This window comes from Myodes glareolus, chromosome 22 (assembly GCF_982192425.1).
Source record: "Myodes glareolus chromosome 22, mMyoGla1.1, whole genome shotgun sequence".
NCBI classification, from domain to species: Eukaryota; Metazoa; Chordata; class Mammalia; order Rodentia; family Cricetidae; genus Myodes; species Myodes glareolus.
The window spans coordinates 52,218,705-52,239,780 of NC_142047.1; the positions used below are offsets into that span (position 1 = coordinate 52,218,705).

Genomic DNA, 21,076 nt, shown 5'->3' on the forward strand with positions numbered 1-21,076 from the left:
GGAGGATACCAGAGAGAGGGGGAATTAATCTTCCTTTCCATCTGGGGGTGATGGCGGACGCGCCAGGTAAGAGTGCTGGGCGAGAACACTCCTAGGCCCTCTCTGACCCCCAGTCATAGATTTTCTACCCTGAACCTACATATTCTGAGAAATAGGGACACCCTTCCTGCTGCCAGCTTGCACCTAGCAAACAGTGAGCTCCCACTAAGTTGCTCACTGATTCAGGTAACAATCCTAGGAGGAGTGCGGAGCTTTGGTGCAACCCTGGGGTGGGTTGTGCCTCTCTCCGAGACTGTCTGGACCCAAACCCGGTGCCTAGGTTTCAGCAGTGTGGAGCCTCCAGACCCGAATGAACCCTATAGGGACACCACAATCCCAGAGCTTGCGTGTAACTCAGAACCCTATCTCTCAGCTCTGGTGCGGGGATCGAAACCCAGCTCCTAGGGGGCGGCTCTCCGGGTTGTCTGCTCTCTGCTTAGTCCCTGTGCTTTTCTCCTATGGCCCCACCCCGGCCCCGCCCCTTCGCGGTCCCCTCCATCCCTTCCCCGCTGCATCGCCGCCCTACAGCCCCAACGCTGTGGCGGCCGCCCGAGACACGTGTGCCCGTGCCCGGCGGGTGTGCGGGGGAGCGCGGCCACGCCTGGCCCGGCCACCATTTCTCCGGCACCCACCGGTTCGAGTGCAGAGCCTGAAGCATGAGCGGGGACTCGGAGCGCGCCGTGGCCCCGGGGGTGGTGCCTGCACCCTGCGCCTCGAAGGTGGAGCTGCGGCTGAGCTGCCGGCACCTGCTGGACCGGGACCCGCTGACCAAGTCCGACCCCAGCGTGGTTCTGCTGCAGCAGGCACAGGGCCAGTGGCTACAGGTAGGGCGGCCAGCGTCCTGGAGCTGGGCATCTGAAGATCTAAGTGTGAATTGGGATTTGGGGTGCTGGCAAGGGTGTCCCCAAACTGGGACTACTAGGGCAAAAGAAGAGATGTCCACCTGCTGTGAGAAGGGCGGGGCAACAAGGGAGCAGCAGCTGAAAGGGATCTTGGTGGAAAGTGCTCAGAAGTGCAGCAGAGGGTCTCAGGCTGGGACTGTAGAGCTAGAACGAAGTGCCCAGGCTAGACAATTGAGCTCAGAAGGGAGTGCGGCTCAGAAACGGGGGGGGGGGGGATGTACAATGCCTGAGGCAGGTATAGGGGCTATTTAAGGTCACAGGGTCTCCCCTCTATTGGCTACAATGCGCTTCTCACCCATGAAACAGAGATACCTTAAGTAGGGTGGCCAGTGGTGTTAAGGCTGTTCGCTAGACCTCGCTGGTTGGGTAGAATGGAGCTGGGCAGGGCTGGACAGCGACTCCATTTTTCAGATTCAAGTCGCCCAGCCCTGTCACCTGTCTCCTCACTGGTTAGGAGAAATTACAAATTATATGCAAGCGGCTATCCTTGTGAGCAGCAAGCCCCTCCCCACTCCTTAATGCCCCCTGCCGACTCAGATGTGAGTGCCTGCCATCAGCATGGGGTTTTTCCACTGGACACCCATAAACCCAGGGTAGCCAGTATCTTCAGGGAAGGATGCTTCCCCGAAGTCTCTAGCTTTCATTAGACCTCGGCTCTTAGTTCTGGGCCAGGGTCAGGGATTTTGCCCATGTTCTGTGTTGCACAAAACCCTTTCTCACCAGTGGGGTACTGGCTTTACCTCAGGACTGAGAAACTAATAGGCACAAAAGACCTGAGCCTGTTAGAGTGCCCCCCAACATCAGCTCCGGGGCACCCCTTGGCTGTGACAGTCATGTACAGGAAGCAGGGGAGAAGAGCCAGAGAAGATGTTAGACAGACCCTGTGACTATTGTGGAGATAGCCAGGGAGCCTAGGGTGTGCAGAAGACTCAAGCAGTGCAAGGGGAGACATTCTGGGGTGGTACCTCACTTAACGCCCGTTCCGCATGTTTACTCTGGCGTCTCAGGGTATTTTTTAGGCTCTGGGGCTGAGACATCTTGTGGTTCACTGACCTTGAAGATTAAGGGCCTGCCCCAAACCATGTGTTTAAATTCCTAGAAGGTATTGGTATTGGGGGGCTTCTGCTACTCCAGGCTATTTAAGGGCCATCTTGTGAACTAGGTCCTCCCATACCATTTTGTTGCTTGGTCTGCTTGCTGCCTGGTGCATGCATTTCTGGGAAGGGCCCATGCAGACCCTTGTTTTGTAAGCAGAAGGCTCCATGGTGAGGGGATTTGATAGTCTGTTCGCTGAAGTTTTCCATTGGTATATGTATTGGAGGAGGGCGTGGAACTCAGTGAGAGAGGCTGGTGAACCCAAGTCCCTCCAACAGGGACATCTCTTTGCCACTCAGCTGAGTGCTGGGGAAAGGTCCCTGCATTGGGTTTGCCCTGCCCAGGGCTGGAATCTGATTCTGTCCCTGACATCTTGGTCCTTGGGCAGAACTCTGCTGGTCTCTGAGCCTCAGTTTTACCATCTGTAATGTAATGTAGGGATAGGCAGGCAGTAGTGGGCACGGGATGAGAAGATACGGTAGCCTGTGACTGGCTGGGAAAAGGATGTTCCTTTATCCAAGGCATAGAAGTGCCACTGGTCACTGGAGTGAGCCTTCTGGGCCCGCAGCCCTCTGTACACAGGTGGGAGATGGGCCCATTCAGTGGAAAACAGGCTTGGAATGGCACGGATGCGTGGGAAGGGAGGTGGCAGGAGCCCAGGTAGATCTGTGGGGCGGTCCCACCTGCAGGATTGGCTCACAGGACGAGGCTTGTTGCAGGTGGACAGAACTGAGGTGGTGAAGAGCAGCCTGCATCCCGTGTTCTCCAAGGTCTTCACTATCGACTACTACTTCGAGGAGGTGCAGAAGCTACGATTTGAGGTGTACGACACCCACGGGCCCAGTGGGCTGAGTTGCCAAGATGACGACTTCCTAGGTGGCATGGAGTGTACCTTGGGGCAAGTGAGTACCCATTACCTTGGGAGGGAGGACCTTAGGAGTAGCTGCTAGGGCAGCGGTGCCCTCTATGCAGGGATTCTGCAGGGATGAGCTTCTGGCCCTGCCCACCTCTGCTCCTCTTGAAAAGGACTTGTTTGTTTGAGACAGCCCAGGCTGACTTTGAAGTTGAGACCCTCCTGCCTCAGACTGCTGGGTCCTGCTGTTACAGAGTGCTTCGGCATGTCCTCTTTTTCTTATGAGTTGTGTTGTTTGTCTTAGACAGTCTCACTGTGTAGTCCTGGCTGCTCCACCTGGCTCTGTCTCCCAAGTGCTGGCATTAAAGGTGTGTGCTACCAACCCTGGCCCTTTACCAACTTTTAACAATTTATTTATTTTATGTGTATGGCCGTTTTGCATGCTGCTATGTCTATGTACCATGTTCCTCCCATGTCCTTGGAGATCAGAAGTGGGTGTCAGAGCCTCTGGAAGCAGAGTTGCAGACAGTTGTGAGCCTTTATGTGGGTGCTGGGAGCCAAATCTGGGTCTTCTGCAAGAGCAGCAAGTATTCTCAAGTGCTAAGCCATCTCTCCTAGAATTTTTGTCTGTTTATAAAGGAATGTGTATACATGGTGTGTGTGTGTGTGTGTGTGTATGTGTGTGTGTGTGTGTGTGTATGTGTAAACAGGATGTCATACAGCTCAGGTTGGGCTTGAACACCCTGTGTAGCCTAGGATGACATTGAATTTCTGATCCTCTTGTTCCCATTTCTCCAGCACTGAAATTATAAACACGCAACTCCATATCAGTTTTAGTAATTTTGAACTGGTTATATGCTCCTGTTTCCAGCAGGCCTGTTCTGGCATGTCTCCTTCCAGCCCCTGGCCAGTCCTGTCATTGGGTCTTTGTACCCATTTCAGAGAAGTGTTGTCGCATGAGTGATCATACAATATTTCCCTTAAAGATAGCTAGGTAGGGACGTACCTCATTCTGTAGAGTGCTTGCCTATCGTAGGTTTTATGTCTCCAATACCACAGAAAAAGTAGAGGTGAGAGTCAGAAAGTTAAGGTTGCCAGGCAGTCTTGGTGCGAATTTTTAATCCCAGCACTCAGGAGCCAGAAGCAGGTGGATCTGTGAGTTCAAAAGCAGCCTGCTCTACATAGTGAGTTCCAGCCAGGGCTACATAAAGAGATCCTGTCTCAAAAAAAAAATTTAAAGTCATCTTCAGTTATGTGGTGAATTTGAAGCCAACTTAGATTATATGAGACTGGAGAGAGCGAGAAAGAGAGAGAGAGAGACAGAGAGACAGAGAGACAGAGAGAGAGAGAGAGCACCTGGGAAAATGCCTCACTTGGTAAGAGCTCTTGTTGCACAAGTCTGAGGACTTGAGTTCAAATCTCCAGCACCCACAAGCTTTGAGGGGTGGAGGCAGGAAAGTCATTAGAGCTTGCTGACCACCAATCTAACTCCAGGTTAGGTGAGAGACTCTGTCTCAAGAGAATAAGGCAGAGCGTGACGGACAGGACACCTGATATCCTCCTCTGGCCTTCACGCACACATATGTGCACACACATCCACTCCCTCCCATGTATGGTAGTGTATGCCGGAGATTCTAACATTGGGGAGCTGAAGGCAGTGGGGTCAGGAGTTCACAGCCATCATCAGACAGGTCTCAAACAACACCAGTCTGAGCTGTTTGAGATCTTGCCTCAGTACAGGAAGGAAAGGAGGGAGGGAGGGAGGGAGGGAGAGAGGGAGGGAGGGAGGGAGGGAGGGAGGGAGGGAGGGAGAAAGTAAGAAAACCACAGCTGTAGTGACTCCCGCCTATAATCTCAGCCCTCAACAGGCTGAGGAAGGAAGATTACCACCAGTTCCACATCAGCCTGGGCAGCATAGTAAGACCCATCTTAAAAATCTCTTCATCTCTCCCCTCCCTCCCTTCCCTCTCCCCCCTCTCTCCCTTCCCCTTCACCCTCCCCCCCTCTCCCTCCCTCTCTCCTCATCCCCTGCCTCCCCAAACCACTCACCTCACCTTACACACTGTTCTGCAACTTGCTTTTTTCTCTTCGTGCCTCCTTCTGCACCAGCGCCTGAGCCTGATGCACTGCTCAGTGGCAGTGGTTGCAAGAACCGTTTGAGGTTCTGGATTCTAGTTCCCACAAGGTGGGCAAAGTCTTCATATTTTTCCTGCAGCTGGGGTTAAGGGGAGTAGTGTATGAGGCTATCCTGCCCAGGGGACTCCGCTGGCAGCCTGAAGCCACTGTCCTTGCCTTTTCTCCTCTGTTGTCCATGTGACAAGCACTTTACTGCTACCAGTTACTGTGTGTATGCCCTGGGCCGTGTGCCACCCTCTGCTCAACTTGCCACAGGATGTCCTTTACATTAAGGAATTGTTGTAGACAACACAATGAGGGCCCTGAGATGGACAGTTTCGCGTAACTGTCTCCTGACTAGATGGCCATTTCTCTCACTCTGCAGGCTGCCTTTTTCTGCCAGTGCCCTGGCTGTTTCCTATGTGCTAACCCCATGGGATGTTCTGGGTGTCTGATTCTCCATCCCAACATCATGTGTGTGACTCATCCCTGCCACTGCCTGGTCAGAGCTCATTCTCTTTAGATCTTTTTGCCATCCCCTTTTACATAACAAAGACTGAGATGAAGTGGGGGCACAATTCCTCCCAGGTTTCTATGGAAGGTGGCACAGTCATAGATACCTCCAACACATGCACACATGCGCCACAGTGCAGGCGGGACTGAGCGACAGGAGCCTAGATAGGTATGCATGGCCACATGTGGATAGATACATACAGCTTTCGCATGGGCACATGTGGATGGATACATAAAGATTCTGCACTTGAGCTCATCTTTGGGCACTGAAGTCAGCGTGGCTACCTGTCAGGTTCCACAGACTCTAGCTCCTTTTACCATCACTCCTTGGTCTCCACCAACCACTAGCAAATGTGAGGCAGGCAGCTCTGCTGGGGGTCAAGGTGGTACCTACCTGGTACACAGAGCCATCCCGGCCTTCACACACAGAGCCGCTGGTTTCTCCGGGGAGACATGAAGGGCTGTTATTCAGACCAGAGCCTGCTGCCCAAGAGGGTTTCCTCAATCTTGCCTCTCAGGTTCTGTTCCCTGCTGGACAGGTGATACGCTGTGTGAAGGCATCATTCAGTTAGGGGTGCGTGCTCCAGGGTGAGCTATCTAGTCAGTGGGACAGGAGAGGAGGGGAGGCCAAGCTGGGAGATGAATTCTCTAGGAACTGAGCACTGGGGTTCACATCTGAATGGCCCTCTCTGAACAGGCACCTGTGCAGAAAAGTCAAATGTGCTCCTTCTGCCACCCCAGGGCCACTCTGACTTGTTTGGGACAGTCGGGATCCAGGTGGGGCTCAGAGCTATTCAGCCAGCCACTTACAAGGGTTCTCATTCCCAGACCAAAGAATAGAATCAGGCCAGCTGTATAGTGAGGTCCTGACTGAGGGTGGATGCCCTAGTGAATCTGCTTTTGGTGCCCTGCACATATGATAACTGTGTGATGTGTGTACCCCACAGGCAGGTGATAAGTTGGCCCGGGCGTGGTAGAAATGAGAGACAGCACACAGATGCCAAGTAGAACTTTCTGACATCAACAGGAAGGGCTGCTGGAACCCAGGGGATGGTGGGGATCCAGTGATAGTAGAAGTAAGATCCTACGGGGGTTGAGGACCATCCTCTTCCTCCTGTATTCCTTCCTTGGTTTCCAGATTGTGGCCCAGAAGAAAATGACGCGCCCGTTGCTGTTGAGATTCGGCAGAAATGCTGGCAAATCCACTATCACGGTGAGACCCAGAGCTGAGATCTTCCCTGCCCACAAGGCTTAGGGGAGGGGTGTCTTGGAAGGACTGTAGCTGTGGAGCTGCTAGGAGAGACCAGAGTCCCTCAGGGCGAGTGGCAGCTGAGGGAAGAGGGTGAGACCCATGACCTGATGACCTGGAGCCCACGATCCCATGTGACACACTCAGGTGATCGCCGAGGACATCTCCGGGAACAATGGCTATGTGGAACTCTCCTTCCAGGCCAGGAAACTGGATGACAAGGTGAGGCTAGGATCCACTGCATGTTGGGCTCTGAGCCCCCTGCAGACTGACTCATGGTGAAAACCTAGTTCCTGCTCAGCACGGGCCTCTACACTTCAGAAACAAGTGCTGTGATTGAGGGCTGTGTGTGGGGCCGTTGGCATGCTGCTGCCACCGCGCTCATTGCTAACTGTTGCATTTTACAACCGTCACTGTCATCACCCTCACCCTCCCAGCCACAAACACATGCGCTCTGCCGGATGGGCAGAAAGCCTCGCTCTGCATCGCAGCATGGCACGTGATCACCGAGCTACCTCTGGCAGAGTGCATGTTTAACGACGGGGAGTGAGACCCAGGGAGGACAGTGAGGTCACTGTCGTGAACTGGGACTGAGCCTGCTTCATAGGTTCTTCTCCTGCGGTGGGAACTGACCCTGAATAGGCCCCCCCCCCGTCCCTTCTGAGATATTTAAACTGGGACCAGCAAGGGTGGGTGGTGTGAACAAGTGTTTAGACACCAGGCAGCAGGAGCGAAGGAGAGCAGGGTGGGGGCTGTGCACACACACACCTGGGGCCATGGTGGGTGCATCAGAAGTCAGCGAGGGCTCCAGATAGTGAGTTCTTATCTCTGTGGGCTCTCGGGGAGCAGTAGCAGCTTATTTTATGCCTGGGGAAATTGAGTCGGTGTGTGTGTGTGTGTGAAACAATGAGCTGCAAAGGACGAAGCCGGCATCCAGCCAAAGCTGGCATCCAGCCAAAGCCGGCTAGCCCCCTGGCCAGCCCATCCTTTGCTCCAGGACCTCTTCAGCAAGTCGGACCCCTTCCTAGAGTTGTATCGGGTCAACGACGATGGGAGCGAGCAGCTGGTGTACAGGACCGAGGTGAGGCGCCCACTGCCTGATGACAGAGGGGCTTCAGGGGTCAGATGGAGTGACCTGAAAAGGGCCCAGCGACCTCTCGGGGGGCGGGGGGGACAGAGGGTGACCATGTGACCGTGGCGTCTTTACATCTTACTCTCTTTCGATGGATGGAACAGCTGGGTGGACTTGGCTCTCTGTCCGCCCAAATTTAGCGTGGCAGCAATGTTGTCCCCGGTCCTATTTTTAGGCGTACCTGCTTCCTCCTGCCGGGAAACAGGATTTTAGTGAGAGCGGGGAGAGAGTTTCCTTTTGAGACAAATTAATTTGAGTGAAGAGAATCTATTTAAGGAGAAAACAGCTGAGTGGCGGGAGTGGGGCAGAAGCTATTAGGGTCAGGGGTGGAGGGAGCGGAGAGCGGGTAGGTCTAGGCAACACCCAGTCCAGTTTGGAGCCTGAATTGAACCTAGCGATACCCATCGTTTCCTTGGGGCCGGGTACATGCTGCCAGTCAAGCGCCCCTTCGTAGAAGTTTTAGGTCAGGACGCTGAGAATCCTGTACCCTGGCTAAAGGACCCCAGGATTCCCTGGGCCCTAGCTCCCTTGGGGTTCCCACCCAAGTCAGTCTTTTCTGGTCCACAGGTAGTGAAGAATAACCTTAACCCAGTGTGGGAGCCCTTCAAGGTGTCCCTGAATTCACTCTGCAGCTGCGAGGAGACACGGCCTCTGAAGGTGGGGATGCAGTAGTGGACAGAACCGGAAGTGGGGTCAGGGTTAGAGTGGGCGGGGAGTAGGGACCACAGCTCGTGGGGAGGTGTCCAGTTCCTCCAGAGCCACGGAGGCCTGGAAGAGTTAGGACTTATAGCGTAAGGGGAGACCAAGGAGGGAGGTGATAAGTGACAGCTTGGCCAGGGCTGGAAGGGCCGCAGGTCTTCTGAGGAAGGAACAGCCACTGAGAGGCCTGGGCTTCCCAGTGCCTGGTCTGGGACTATGACTCCCGAGGAAAGCACGACTTCATCGGAGACTTCACCACCACCTTCGCAGAGATGCAGAAGGCCTTTGAGGAGGAGCAGGTGAGTTGCTGGCCCGTCTCAGGCCACAGGTTCTGACTCGTTCTAGTGGGTCTCTGGGAGGCTAGTTATTCTACCCCACCCCAGAGAAGACATGCTGGTGACAAAGAGCAGTGCCACCCACCACGGGACCAGAACAGGGCCTGCAAGCAAGTGACCGTGTGAGCAACCATGTCCATTTGTGTGTCGAGGTGGGAGGGGCACCCTTCCTGGGCCCTGCCTAGCCCTCTGTAGCTGGGTGGGTGTGGTGGGAGAGTTGCCTTGAGCTCCTTCTTGGGCCCTGGGGTCCCTCAGGAAGATCTACAGGCTCAGAATATGACTGACCATGGTGCCAAGGCTGCAGTGTGTGCAGGGTCTAACCTGGGCCCCTATGTCACTCCTAGTCTCATCTGCATGGCTCCTCTCTGTTCCTTTATGTGCCTGACTGCTCCCCTGTGGGATGGATATGTCCCCACAGAGGCCATTCCTGACCCCCATGGTCAGGGGCCTTGTGCGCACTGTTGGATATGGTCTTGTGGAGTGTCAGGTCTCCAGCAGCGCTGGGACTTCCAGGGTCTCCTGGCCCCTCTGTGGGAGGGGCCTGGATACTGCTGCTCTGGGTGGAGTTTCTGCCTGTCCCTGTCCCTGTCCCAGGCCCAGTGGGACTGTGTGAATGCCAAGTACAAACAGAAGAAGCGCAATTACAAGAATTCTGGGGTGGTGGTCCTGGCAGACCTGAAGGTGAGCCTCGGTCCTGCCCTCGGTCCCTAGGGAGATGGGTTGGTGGGATTAGCTTGTCCATGTTGTCAGGTGATTCTCAGAGGTACAGCTCTGAGGTCCTGAAATGCCCAGGGAGGTTGAGGGAGGAGGAAGATGCTTCTACAGACTATAGTGCCTAGGGGAGAGATGCCAAGTAGGCTCCCTCCCCCAGTGACACAGGCCTGCTCTTCTGTGAGTCGGGTGGGGTGATGAATCATGGGTGGTTTTGCCAATGGCATTGCCTGGAAGCTCCACAGGGTCCACTCCTTCCTGGATTACATCATGGGTGGCTGCCAGATACATTGCACGGTGAGTCTATGGGCCTTGTCTTCCATGCTGCCCCCAGTCAATGGGGCAGGACCACTGCCCAGCCCCTGAACCCCAGTCCATGTACAGACAGTGAAAATATATTTGTGTCTTCATTTCCCTATGTCTTCCCCTTTATGATGATCAGGAATAGGAGGCAGGAGTTTAGGACCAGCCCTGGGCCACCCTCCCATGGCAGCATCCAGGGCTTAACTTCTACAAAATTATAGGGACAGGAGAAAAACAAACAAGAAACCTGAAGGAGGAAAACAGGAGTGAGCACTCGGCTAAAAGGACTGCAGAGTCCGGCTGGCTTAGCCTTGAGCAGGCTACAGACGGTAGCAGGCTGGACAGAAGGTCTAGGGGAGCCCATCACAGACTCTGCTGTGTTTATACACAGCTCTGCTGGGCTGCTGAACAGAACCACACCCAAAGTGGCCTTGAGGATGGTGAGGTAAAAGGCCAGAGGGGACTAGACCAAGACAGGACCATAGCAGTTGAGGAGAGTGTTTCCATGTCTTTCGGAGGGGAGTTTAGCTCAGAGATTCTCCCAGAGGAGAGGGTCGATGCTATCCTGGAATTCCAAGAGTGAGACTTAGGGTTTTCAGGGTCTTGGTAGTCCCCTTCATCTCCTGGGGGCTAGTGAGTAACTCCAGTGAACAGTCAACCTTGCAAAGAGCTGGGGAAACCGAGGCCCTAGGCTCTTGACATCAAGCTGCTCCCGGGTCCCCTTTGCCTGTCCAGGGGAGGAGGGAGTGCAGGTGTGCAATGATGCTCATCATCCTGGCCCTTGCAGGTAGCCATCGACTTCACAGCCTCCAACGGTGACCCAAGGAACAGCTGCTCCCTCCACCACATCAACCCTTACCAGCCCAACGAGTACCTGAGAGCCCTGGTGGCAGTGGGCGAGGTCTGCCAGGATTACGACAGGTGGGACCCCACCTACCTCTCCACCTCTCTGGGCCAGGTTGGGCTTGGGGGCTTTTCTGAAGTGGCACCATCTGTAATTAACACATGATGTGCCAGAGAGGTCAGCTCGAGCAAGAGTGGGAACATCTTTGCAGCAAACCAGTGGAGGCACACAGTAAACCTACCAGACAGCCATCTCAACCGAGCCTGGCAGGGGGTACCTTCAGGGGATGCGGGGTGTGTGTGTGTGTGTGTGTGTGTGTGTGTAATGTGTTAGTCTCTAACATGGCCACACACCCCTTCACTGTGACACAAACCTGGAGATTGATTGGAGACCGTTTTATAGAGCAGAAAATACACTCACGGAGATTGGGGTGACTGGCTAGGCAGAGGCTAAGTGCCAATCCAGGCAGCCTGGGCTCTGAGATTCTCGCCATGACCCAGATCCCCACCCTGAGCGCCCTGTCCATGGAGCCCTCCTTTTCTGTGGGAGAGAGCAGAGTCCATGACCTTCACCATCTCAGGCCAGGAAGACTCCTAAGTGGGTTCTTCAGGCCTGGTGGGAAGAACCCGGGGTCAGTTCCCAGCCTTCTACTGTCAACTCTACACTTTCCTGCCTGTGCTCATGATGGTCTTTCAGTTCAGTGCCTCAGTGTCCTCTATGTGGCATGCCTATGTTTGCTATTCCTGGCCCAGCAAGGCCCAGGCCTCCTAGTCTCTGTCCAGTGTTGACTTTGATCCCCTGTGGGGGCCAGGTTCCTGGAGTTACCAGCTTCATCTTCTTTCCCAGTGACAAACGATTTTCTGCCTTGGGATTTGGAGCCCGGATCCCTCCCAAGTATGAGGTAAGAGGGCCCTGGGCTGGGGCCCTACCCCTACTCAGAAGCAGGGGTTTTCTGGGTACAAGAACCCTGGCTGCCACCATCCCCTTTTGGGATGGGGATGGAGAGAGAGGAGACTCTGGCCTGTGGACCAGCGAGATGACTGAAGGACTACAGGTGTGACCCATGCTCCTATCAGAAAGACCCAGTGACAGTTCAGCTGCTTACGTAAAAAAAGATGGTAGGAGAGGGGATTTATTGGTTAAAGTACCTTCGAATATGTTGTTACTGTTGGGTCCAGGTGCTAAAGTAATTGCTCGACATTAGTCTGTCTGTCTGTCTGCCTCCTTGGCTTCCTCTCTTCATGGAGATCTCCTCACATGGGCCCCAAGAGCTACAAACCAACTTCTCCCAGTAAGTGGGAATCAAGTGGATTCTGGGAAGGTCCTGGCTGACTCTTGTCCCCACCCAGGTGTCCCATGACTTTGCCATCAATTTCAACCCTGAGGACGACGAATGTGAAGGTAGGAGCTGGCGGCTGCTTTGGCGGAGAGGTACATGGGGCCGGGCTCACTCCTCTCTCCCCTACAGGAATCCAGGGCGTGGTCGAGGCCTACCAGAACTGCCTGCCTAAGGTCCAGCTCTACGGCCCCACCAACGTGGCACCCATCATCTCCAAGGTGGCCCGCATGGCAGCAGCTGAAGAGCGCACAGGGGAAGCCTCTGTAGGTGACTGGGGACAGGGGCTGCATGTGTCCAGCTGTGGAACCCGCTAGCTGTGTGTGTAGTAGTGGCTAAGAGCCAGGGAAGCAGTTCTCTGGACACAGTCCAGTGCAAAGCCAGCCAGGCAGTATGGCACGGGATGAGGGAAGAGCTCAGCTCCTCAGCTGTGGCTCTCTCAAAGCCCTGGGCAGAGGACTGAATTAATCACTTCAAAGTCAGCCCTCAACTGGCTGGAACCGACACTGGTTTACCTCAGTTTCCCCTGCCTCCTGTTCCCTTGCACCAGACCACAGGTCTCTTTTCTTTTAGGCGCTCTCAGTGTGTGTGTGTCGCATTTTGCTTAGGATCGTGTTCTGCTCTTTAGAGCACGCTGTGTATCCCTGAGACTCAGCTGGCTTGCTGCTTTCTTTTAATTTTTCATTTTGAAAAAGAAAGCCCTATTTACAAGCGAGCAGACTAGCACACGATTTCTGGTCCTCCACGGGCTCTGTTTACCAGTTTGTCCCTCTCTTCCTTCCGTTCTCCCTCCCCCTTGCCTGGTCCCTTTGATCCTCTCCTCCTTCCCAGCCGCTCCTGCCTCCATCCCTTCTGTGTGTGTATGTTCTAAGTGTCCTGAACCATTTGAGAGACTGTATCCTGATGTTACTTCCTCCTTACAGATCCACGTTGCCCATGTCTTCAGGGTGGGCCCTATGTATATCACATGTGTGGCAGGGCAAAGAAGGCAGTCCCTCCTGCTATCTAACCCTTCTAGGTCCACATTCTCGTCTGCTCCTTACCTTCCCCAGGTGTGGTCTGACTTGGGATCTTGCTCAGTTTTGCTTGCTCCCTTTATCTTGACTTCCATAGACTCCATCAGGACCCTTCAGACTCCACCTTGAAACCCCACACTCTAGTCATGAGCAGTCCTGCTGCCCGGCTGCATTCTGAGCAGGGGGAGGGTGTGGAGGCCACACCTAATCTTTGGGTGGGGACTGTTGCACACCCCAGGCAGGGGCGCCCTCTCCACTCCAGGTCTGGGAAGAAGGGGCTCCCACAGGTATCATCCAGGGTTCTATTCAGGAGCTGTCCAGAGTGGATGTGGGGACCCTGGGCAGTATGTCTTCTGATCAGGGTTCCCCTTCTTTTACAATAACTTTTATGCTTTTTGCTTTCCTTGGAAACAACTTCTTTTAAAAGTTGAGGTCTCAAGCCAGCCGGTGGTGGCACACACCTTTAATGCCAGCACTCAGAAGGCAAAGGGGGAGGAATGAGTTCAAGGCCAGCCTGGTCTACAGAGTGAGTTCCAGGACAGCCACGGCTATGCAGAGAAAACCTGTCTGTAAAAACCAAACCAAGCCAAAACAAAACAACAAGAGAGTTGGGGTCTCATCATGTTTTCCAAACGTAAGGAAATTACGATGTGAGGCTGGCGAGAGGTGCTTGCCCTGCAAGTCTGCTGAACGCCATGGCCTTCATCCCCAGAATCCACCTGGAGGGGAGGGGCAAGCCAGAGCTGTCCCTGACTTCAGCATACATGTGCATCACTTGTGATAACCTATTTTTTTAAATTTTAAAACATAGGAAATCACAAAATGACTCTTGTGAATCCATCTCCTGCTCAACAAATGCCCTATTTGTCTTCCCTGAGTTAATTTTTCTCATTCTTGAGTTAATTTCAGACTTGGCGAGAAGTCGCAATAACACGAAGGACTCTCTTGCACCCTTTCCCAGGGCTGCTTTGTGTCGTAGGTGCTCTGTTTCACTTTGGTAAAAATTTGGTTTAACTATTTTGTTGTGATAAATTACACACAACCGCAAACGTGTGATTGTAATTATCTTAACCAGCCAATTAAGATAGTGATTCCAACCTGTGGGTCACAACCTCATTGGGGTGCAATGACCCTGGCCCAGGGGGTTGCCTAAGACCCTCGGAAAACAAGGCATTTACATTATGATTCTTTTTTGTTTGTTTTTCAAGACAGGCTTTCTCTGTAGTTTTGGAGCCTGCCCTGGAACTAGCTCTTGTAGAGACCAGGCTGGCCTCGAACTAATAGAGATCCACCTGCCTCTGCCTCCCAAGTGCTGGCATTAAAGGCGTGCATTGCCGCTGCCCAGCTTATATTATGATTCTTAGCAGAAGCAAAATTGCATTTATGAAATAGCAACAAGAATGAATGGCTGGAGGTCACCACAACATGAAGAACTGTAATAAAGGGTCGAGACGTTAGGGAGATTGAGAAGCACTGAGCTAAGATTTTTGAGGACATTCACGCATTCTGTAAATACCCTGATTTCAACATTTCTTTTCTTAACATCACAGGGTAATTCTGTACCTGCTTGCTTTAGTGCTTTCATTTACGCTAATTGTCCTCTGTTAAATACTGAAAGATGCTCTTAAAAATCTCAGTTCTATTCACACATACATGCGTGCACATATATGTTTGAGACAAAGTCTTGTTATTTAATTCGGGCTTGCCTTAAACTTGCAATTCTGCCACCTCAACTCCCCAAGAGCTGCAATTACAGTCAGATTTAGTTTCCATTTGTTTCTTTGAGACAAATCTTGCTACGTAGCCCTGGCTAGTCCAGGGCTTTCTATAGAGACCAGGCTGGCTTCAGACTTGCAGCAAATCCCCTTACCTCTGCCTCCTGAGTGCTGAGATCAGGTGTGTGCCACAGTGCTGGCTCATTTTTGGTGAATTCTTTCGGAGCAGATTGTAACTCTGATCCTCAGATATCAGCAGATATGAGAACACCTTCCTATATGACCGAGATCACCCTCTTACGACCACAGTATGAGCATCACCTTCAGGAAGTTTATTTCTATTAGTTGTTGGGGCGTTGAGCCCAGTCTTTGCACAGCAGGCAGACACTTCATTGCCAGGCTAGGAAAGTTTTGTTTTGTTTTTAGGGGTGCTCATTTTCTTTGTTCATTTGTTTTGAGACAGGCCCTCACTCTATAACCCAGACTGGTCTGGAACTCACTATGTAGCCTAGGCTAGCCTTGAACTTGCAGCAGGTTTCCTGCCTCAGCCTCTTGAGCGCTAGAATTACAAATGTGAGCCAGCACCACACATTGTTTGTTTGCTTCTTTCTTTCCCTCTGTGTAGCTCTGTTGTCCCAGAACTCACTTTGTAAACCAGGCTGGCCTCAAACTCAGAGATCCACCTGCCTCACATATTTTTTTCTTTTATAGCTTCTAATTTTTTAAACTTAAGAGTTTTACCTAAATGCAAGTCTTTGCACCAAGTGTGTGCCTGGTGCACAGAGGTCAGAGGGCATCAGATCCTCTGAAACTGAAGTCATAGATGGTTGTGAACCTCTATGCGAATGCTGAGAATGAGCCCATGTCCTCTGGAAGAGCGGCCTGTGCTCTTAACTGATGAACCATCTCTCTAATCCTAGTTGTCTAGGTTTTTAAACATTTTTGTAATGTTTTTGTATATGTTTGAATGTTTTGTCTGCATGTATGTCTGTGCACCACGTGCTCACAGAGGCTAGAAGAAGGATGTAGAATCCGCTGGAACTGGAGTTATAGATGGTTGTGAGCCCCTGCGTGGGTGCTGAGAATCAAACCCAGGTTCTCTGTATGAGAAGTCAGTGCTCTTAACCACGAAGTCATCTCTCCAGTTCTGTCATCCAAGTTTTTAAGAAAATGATTGTGGGGTTTGTTTGTTTGTTTGTTTGTTTGGTATTTTGAGACAGGGTTTCTCTGGATAGCCCTGGCGGTTGTTTGCTTTTTTTAAAAATTTTTTTAATGATTTATTTATGTTTTTATTTTATGTGCATTGGTGTGAAGGTGTCAAATCCCCTGGAACTGGATTTTCAGACAGTTGTGAGCTGCCATGTGGGTCTTGGGAATTGAACCCGGATCCTCTGGAAGAGCAGTCAGTGCTCTTAACCGCTAAGCCATCTCTCCAGCCCCTGTTGTTTGCTTTTTTAAGACAGGGTCTCTATATGTACTCTTTTTTTTAAACATATTTTATTTATTTATTTTGTATACAATATTCTGTCTGTGTGTATGCCTGCAGGCCAGAAGAGGGCACCAGACCCCATTACAGAGGGTTGTGAGCCGCCATGTGGCTGCTGAGAATTGAACTCAGGACCTTTGGAAGAGCAGGAAGTGCTCTTAACCTCTGAGCCATCTCTCCAGCCCCCTCTATATGTACTCTTGACTGGCCTGGAATTCAGAGATGCCTTCCTTGCTTCCCTAGTGCTGGGATTAAAGGCATTCACCATTACACCTGGCTGGGTTTTGTAGTCTTGACAAAAAGGATGGACTTCTATTTGAAACAAGTCCCGCTCTTGTCCTTCTTGAAGCATGGGATGGGCATCCTGGTGTCAGGGTGTTGGCGCCCTCTATAATCAGGAGTCGTTCTGTGGCGTGAGATTGGGCTCAGGCCCTGCTTTGGTGGCCTTGTCTGTAAAGAGGATTCTGCAGTGCCCCTCCTGGAGTCACTGGCCATTTGGCGATGATGGCTGGAGCGCTGAACTTCACTCTGCGTAGGGCCGATCCGAATTTATCTTTAGGATCGTGTTGAGTATTCTGTGTGCTTCAGCTGAAAACCCTGGGCACTGAGGGGGCTCCTCTTCGTGGGGGGTGGAACTGGCTATGTGACTCGGAGAAGACCCAGAGACCAGCACCCCGCTTCTCCCCTTTGCCTTCAGCAATACTATATACTGCTGATCCTCACGGACGGTGTGGTAACTGACATGTCAGACACGCGAGAGGCCATTGTCCGCGCCTCCCACCTGCCCATGTCCGTCATCATCGTTGGGGTGGGCAACGCAGACTTCACTGATATGCAGATTCTAGACGGGGATGACGGAGTCCTGCGCTCCCCACGCGGTGAGCCTGCACTCCGCGACATCGTTCAGTTTGTGCCCTTCCGTGAGCTCAAGAATGTAAGTGGCTGGAAGGGGGATGGTATGGAGGGCAGGGTCCTGGGGGTGGTACCCGCTGCCCCATGCATACATGACTCCTGCTCAGGACACGGCCCCACCCTGGTTGTGTCCAGCTAAAGAGCAGCCCCTGGGGATGGTTTCCTAGTCAGTCTTTTTCTCCACCCTAATTAGTGCCTGAGCAGTGAGCTTCTGACGCCAAAATCCATGACACAGAGAGAGTAGTAGGGGTTTGTGGACCTGGCACACAGCTCCCCATGCCCACAGTTAAAAATCACATGGGTCTCTCCTACATGCACATTGCAAGTGTTCCTGAGGGTTGATACCTGGCTCCACTACACTTGTGCCACTTCCTTGTGTGCTGGGAGAAATGAATGGATGGGGATCCCAGCACAGACGTCCTGGGCACGTGTGGGCACCATCAGGTGTTGCTAGAACACTCTAGGGGCTGGGTGGTAGCATTTTCAATCTGTGTCTTTAGTAGAAGCTCAACTGACTTCCAAGCCACATGTCCCTTAAGTAGATTTGAGTCCTGGGACTGTGACCCAGAAAGGGGAGGATGAGGATATAGAAGGCCCCCAGAGGTAACCATACTGTCTCTGAACCCAGGCGTCCCCTGCGGCACTGGCCAAGTGCGTGTTGGCCGAGGTGCCCAAGCAGGTGGTTGAGTACTACAGCCACAAGGAACTGCCTCCGCGCAGCCTCGGTGGTGTTCAAACCGGAGGGGCCGGTCCCAGCTCAGCACCATGAGGGTGCCAGGCGAGGGGGCTCTGAGCCACATGTCCATCCGCAGCACCTCCTGAGCCCCCAGAGACCCCCAGGCCCCAGCCCTACTCCTGTGTTCTGCTGGTCTGGTCGGTGGCCTACTCCCCAAGATGAAGAAATCCTCATGGAGTAACAGAAATCAGCAGCTCCCCTGTGCCTGCGCCTCCTTGCACCCAACAGGCATGGAGCAGGGTTTGCTGAGAGAACTGGAGGGGCCCTGACGGCCCAGCTATGGAGTGCCTCCCTGGGCAAAGGGGTAGTGGAAATGGAGATTTGTCATTGATCCTGTGGGGAGAGGCAGCACCCCAACCCTTGAGGACACCTAGGTCTGGGCACCTTGTCCCCATAGATTTCTCTGTCCTGTGTGGTGACACTCCCACCTGTGCGCATACCTGAGAGACCCTACAGGAGCCTACAGGGTCTGTGGGAGGTGGCTTTGGGTGTAATAAATTATCCCGTCATCCTCACCTCCTTGTGCCTTTCTTGCTTGAGGGGATCTGGTGGAACTGTCCCTGACCCCAGGCTCATCAGGTCACCCACAACAGTAGGGATTGTGGGCCTCCCAGTCAACATCTCCTGATGTGTTGGGAGGGGAGAGCAGCCCTGAGTGACTTTGGCTGGCACTCAGGATTCTCCATGTGCCACAAGCTGTTGGCTGAGGGCAGCTTCCACCTGTCTGAGTGGGGGTGGATTTCTAATTGAGATTTCCTCTCAATTATCTTGTCTGAGAAAAACAAATTGTCCCAATCCTGAATCAGACCCACCCACCTATCAATCTCCCTATCCACTCTGGGGTTATTTTTAGCTACTGATTCATCTCCTGTTAAGCCCAGATAATAGGCATCACCATGGTAACCTGGCTACGATTCTGAAAGGGCTAGTGGATTGTGGTCTCTTGGGGGACAGAAAGGACACCAGATAAATATATTATCCATGGATATTTGGGTAAGTAGAGCCCCAGCAGGGTGGGGAGACTGTGGGTCTAGGGTGCTACCCCTGGTCTGACCCAGTCCCCACAGAGCAAGAGCCTGACAGTTCTAGAAATCTTGCCCGAGTTCTTTGGTGAAGCCAAGAGGCCTGGAATCCTAGCAGCAGGTGGCAGAGGATGTGGGAGGATATTATGCATGTAGAAGAGTCAGTGTAGTGGGCTCTGGATGGCTGCTGGCCGGAGAGGTGAGGAAGGGCCAGTCCTTCTGAGCGTCAGCCTTTCTAGAGAAGTATCACTTCTCAGGTCACAAAGCGAGGAGGAGGTGAGTGTCCTTCAACACTGGAGGAACTTGAGAGAGGGTGCCAGGCTCTGGCTCCGCAAAGAACCCAAGACTCAGACGGGTGGAGGGACTTGCTTTGCAAAGCTCCTGTTTACACGCCTTTTACTACATGAAAAGTACGCGCCGTATGATTTTTGTAATCCAAAGGCGCTTGCGTGAAACGAACCCCCGAGAAGGCAGCCAGAATGTGTTCCCAGATGTTCTGAATCTCCCTACTTAAAGTGGAGCCTCGGTCTTGAGCATCCAGCATGGGAATTGACTCTAGGGCCTTGGGTGAATCGGTCAAACTAGGAGTCCTCAAGTGGTCAAGAGCCCCGCAGCCCGCCCCACTGGGCCCTACCCTGAATGGATCCAGCATGCTGTGGTCCAGCTGCTCCTCTGCAGACTTGAAGGCGTCTGCTTGTCAAGCTGACTAGCTCTAGCTTTTAACAGCGTTTGACCGGATGCCTCTCCACCTGAGGTGGTACTGATCCTTGCTCTTTGACATAGATGAGCAAGGCTTCTTAACAGGGCTTTGAGTTTATTCCACTGAGAGGTGGGCTTACATTCCATCTTTTTGAACTTGGGAGGACTTGGGGTCCAATGTAGCTTAAGTGCTAAGTGGTCCTAGCACTCCGCAGAGGCGGTGGATTTCTGTAAGTTCAAGGCCAGGCTGGTCTATATTTCTGTAAATTCTTGTCAGCATAGCTACATAGTCTGAAAAAAACAAAACAAATACTGGGTGGTGGTGGTGCGTGCCATTAATTCCAGCAGAGGCAGGCAGATCTCTGTGAGTTCAAGTCCCACCTCGTCTACAGAGCGAATTCCAGAACAGTCAGAACTACATAGAGAAACCCTGTCTCAAAAACCTCCCCCACCTCCCACAGTCTGCTCAGTTGAGATGTTAGCTCTAAGGGGCTACCAGGCCAGGAACAGACCATGGCCTGTGTCATGAGAATAAAGCCCCTGGCCCAATTGGCTCCTATCCTGCAGTAGCTACATGGCTAAATGGGCAAATGGCCTCAGGGTGTTCATTGTGGTCCCCCTTCCCCCAGCCAGCTAAGACTCAGCCCTATCTGATGTCATTGCTGGCAGAGGAAAGGCCTGAGGCAGAGCCATGCAGCTGGTCAGGCAAGACTACTGACTTATAGAACTGATTGAGAAGACCCATCCATGTTCCTTATGCTCTGAGCCCCATGCTTCAGCACGACCCGTCTTGCCCTCTGACATAACATATAAAGTAGGAGGCTGGATGTGTGATGTTCAGTCTGGCATGGGGTACCAGTATCTTCCTCTGAAGGAATGGCCAGTCAAAGCCCCATCCTTTGTGTTCTACATGGCTCCCACCTCAGTCTGTCCCCTCCTCTAGAGCCCGCCGGGCATCAGGGGCCAAGCTCTGCCTTGTTGAATTGCAGCCCATTCTCTTCCTTATCCATGCTAGGCTAGGCAGGATGGAGGGGGTGGGAAGGACTAGCCCCATCAATGCTGTTCTTTCTCCTGCTGCCGAGAGGAAGTGCGGGCAGGAACCTGTGACTAAGTGCTGGTAATTGGTGTGGGGGCTGCAGAGCCGGCAGACAAGCCCCACGCAGCCTGGCCAATCACATAAGAGCTGTGAGTGAAGCTGTTGTTCCCTTCGCCACCTGCCGCCCCTCGCCTGTCCTTCTGCTGGTGGACCCCCTCACTGGTGGGCAGTCAGCTGGCCTTGGGGGTGTGTCCTCTCTGCTCCCTCTTCTCTCCCTTTTACCTCTCTTTCCCCTCCTCCTCTCACCAGATTTCAGCCGCCTGCACAC

At 52.8% G+C, this 21,076-nt stretch overlaps 1 protein-coding gene across 1 annotated transcript; it reads left to right on the forward strand.

Moving 5' to 3' along the window:
- Positions 1-548: 548 nt before the first annotated feature.
- Cpne7 (copine 7) lies at positions 549-18,506 on the forward strand. The gene is made up of 15 exons (XM_048437504.3): positions 549-863; positions 2,756-2,938; positions 6,656-6,730; positions 6,914-6,988; positions 7,764-7,847; positions 8,466-8,555; positions 8,798-8,896; positions 9,527-9,613; positions 9,881-9,940; positions 10,734-10,867; positions 11,637-11,691; positions 12,140-12,191; positions 12,259-12,392; positions 17,041-17,277; positions 17,884-18,506. Exons 1-15 carry the CDS (start codon positions 696-698, stop codon positions 18,022-18,024), a joined length of 1,674 nt encoding a protein of 557 aa, XP_048293461.1. The 5' UTR covers positions 549-695; the 3' UTR covers positions 18,025-18,506.
- Positions 18,507-21,076: the final 2,570 nt, after the last annotated feature.

What these genes read in the sequence shown, in the direction of transcription:
- Cpne7 (XM_048437504.3), top strand. Translation starts at nt 696, where the DNA reads ATGAGCGGGGACTCGGAGCGCGCCGTGGCCCCGGGGGTGGTGCCTGCA. An exon ending in AGGAGACACGGCCTCTGAAG is followed by an intron (nt 8,556 to 8,797) that starts GTGGGGATGCAG and finishes TGGGCTTCCCAG; the next exon opens with TGCCTGGTCTGGGACTATGA. An exon ending in AGGCCTTTGAGGAGGAGCAG is followed by an intron (nt 8,897 to 9,526) that starts GTGAGTTGCTGG and finishes TCCCTGTCCCAG; the next exon opens with GCCCAGTGGGACTGTGTGAA.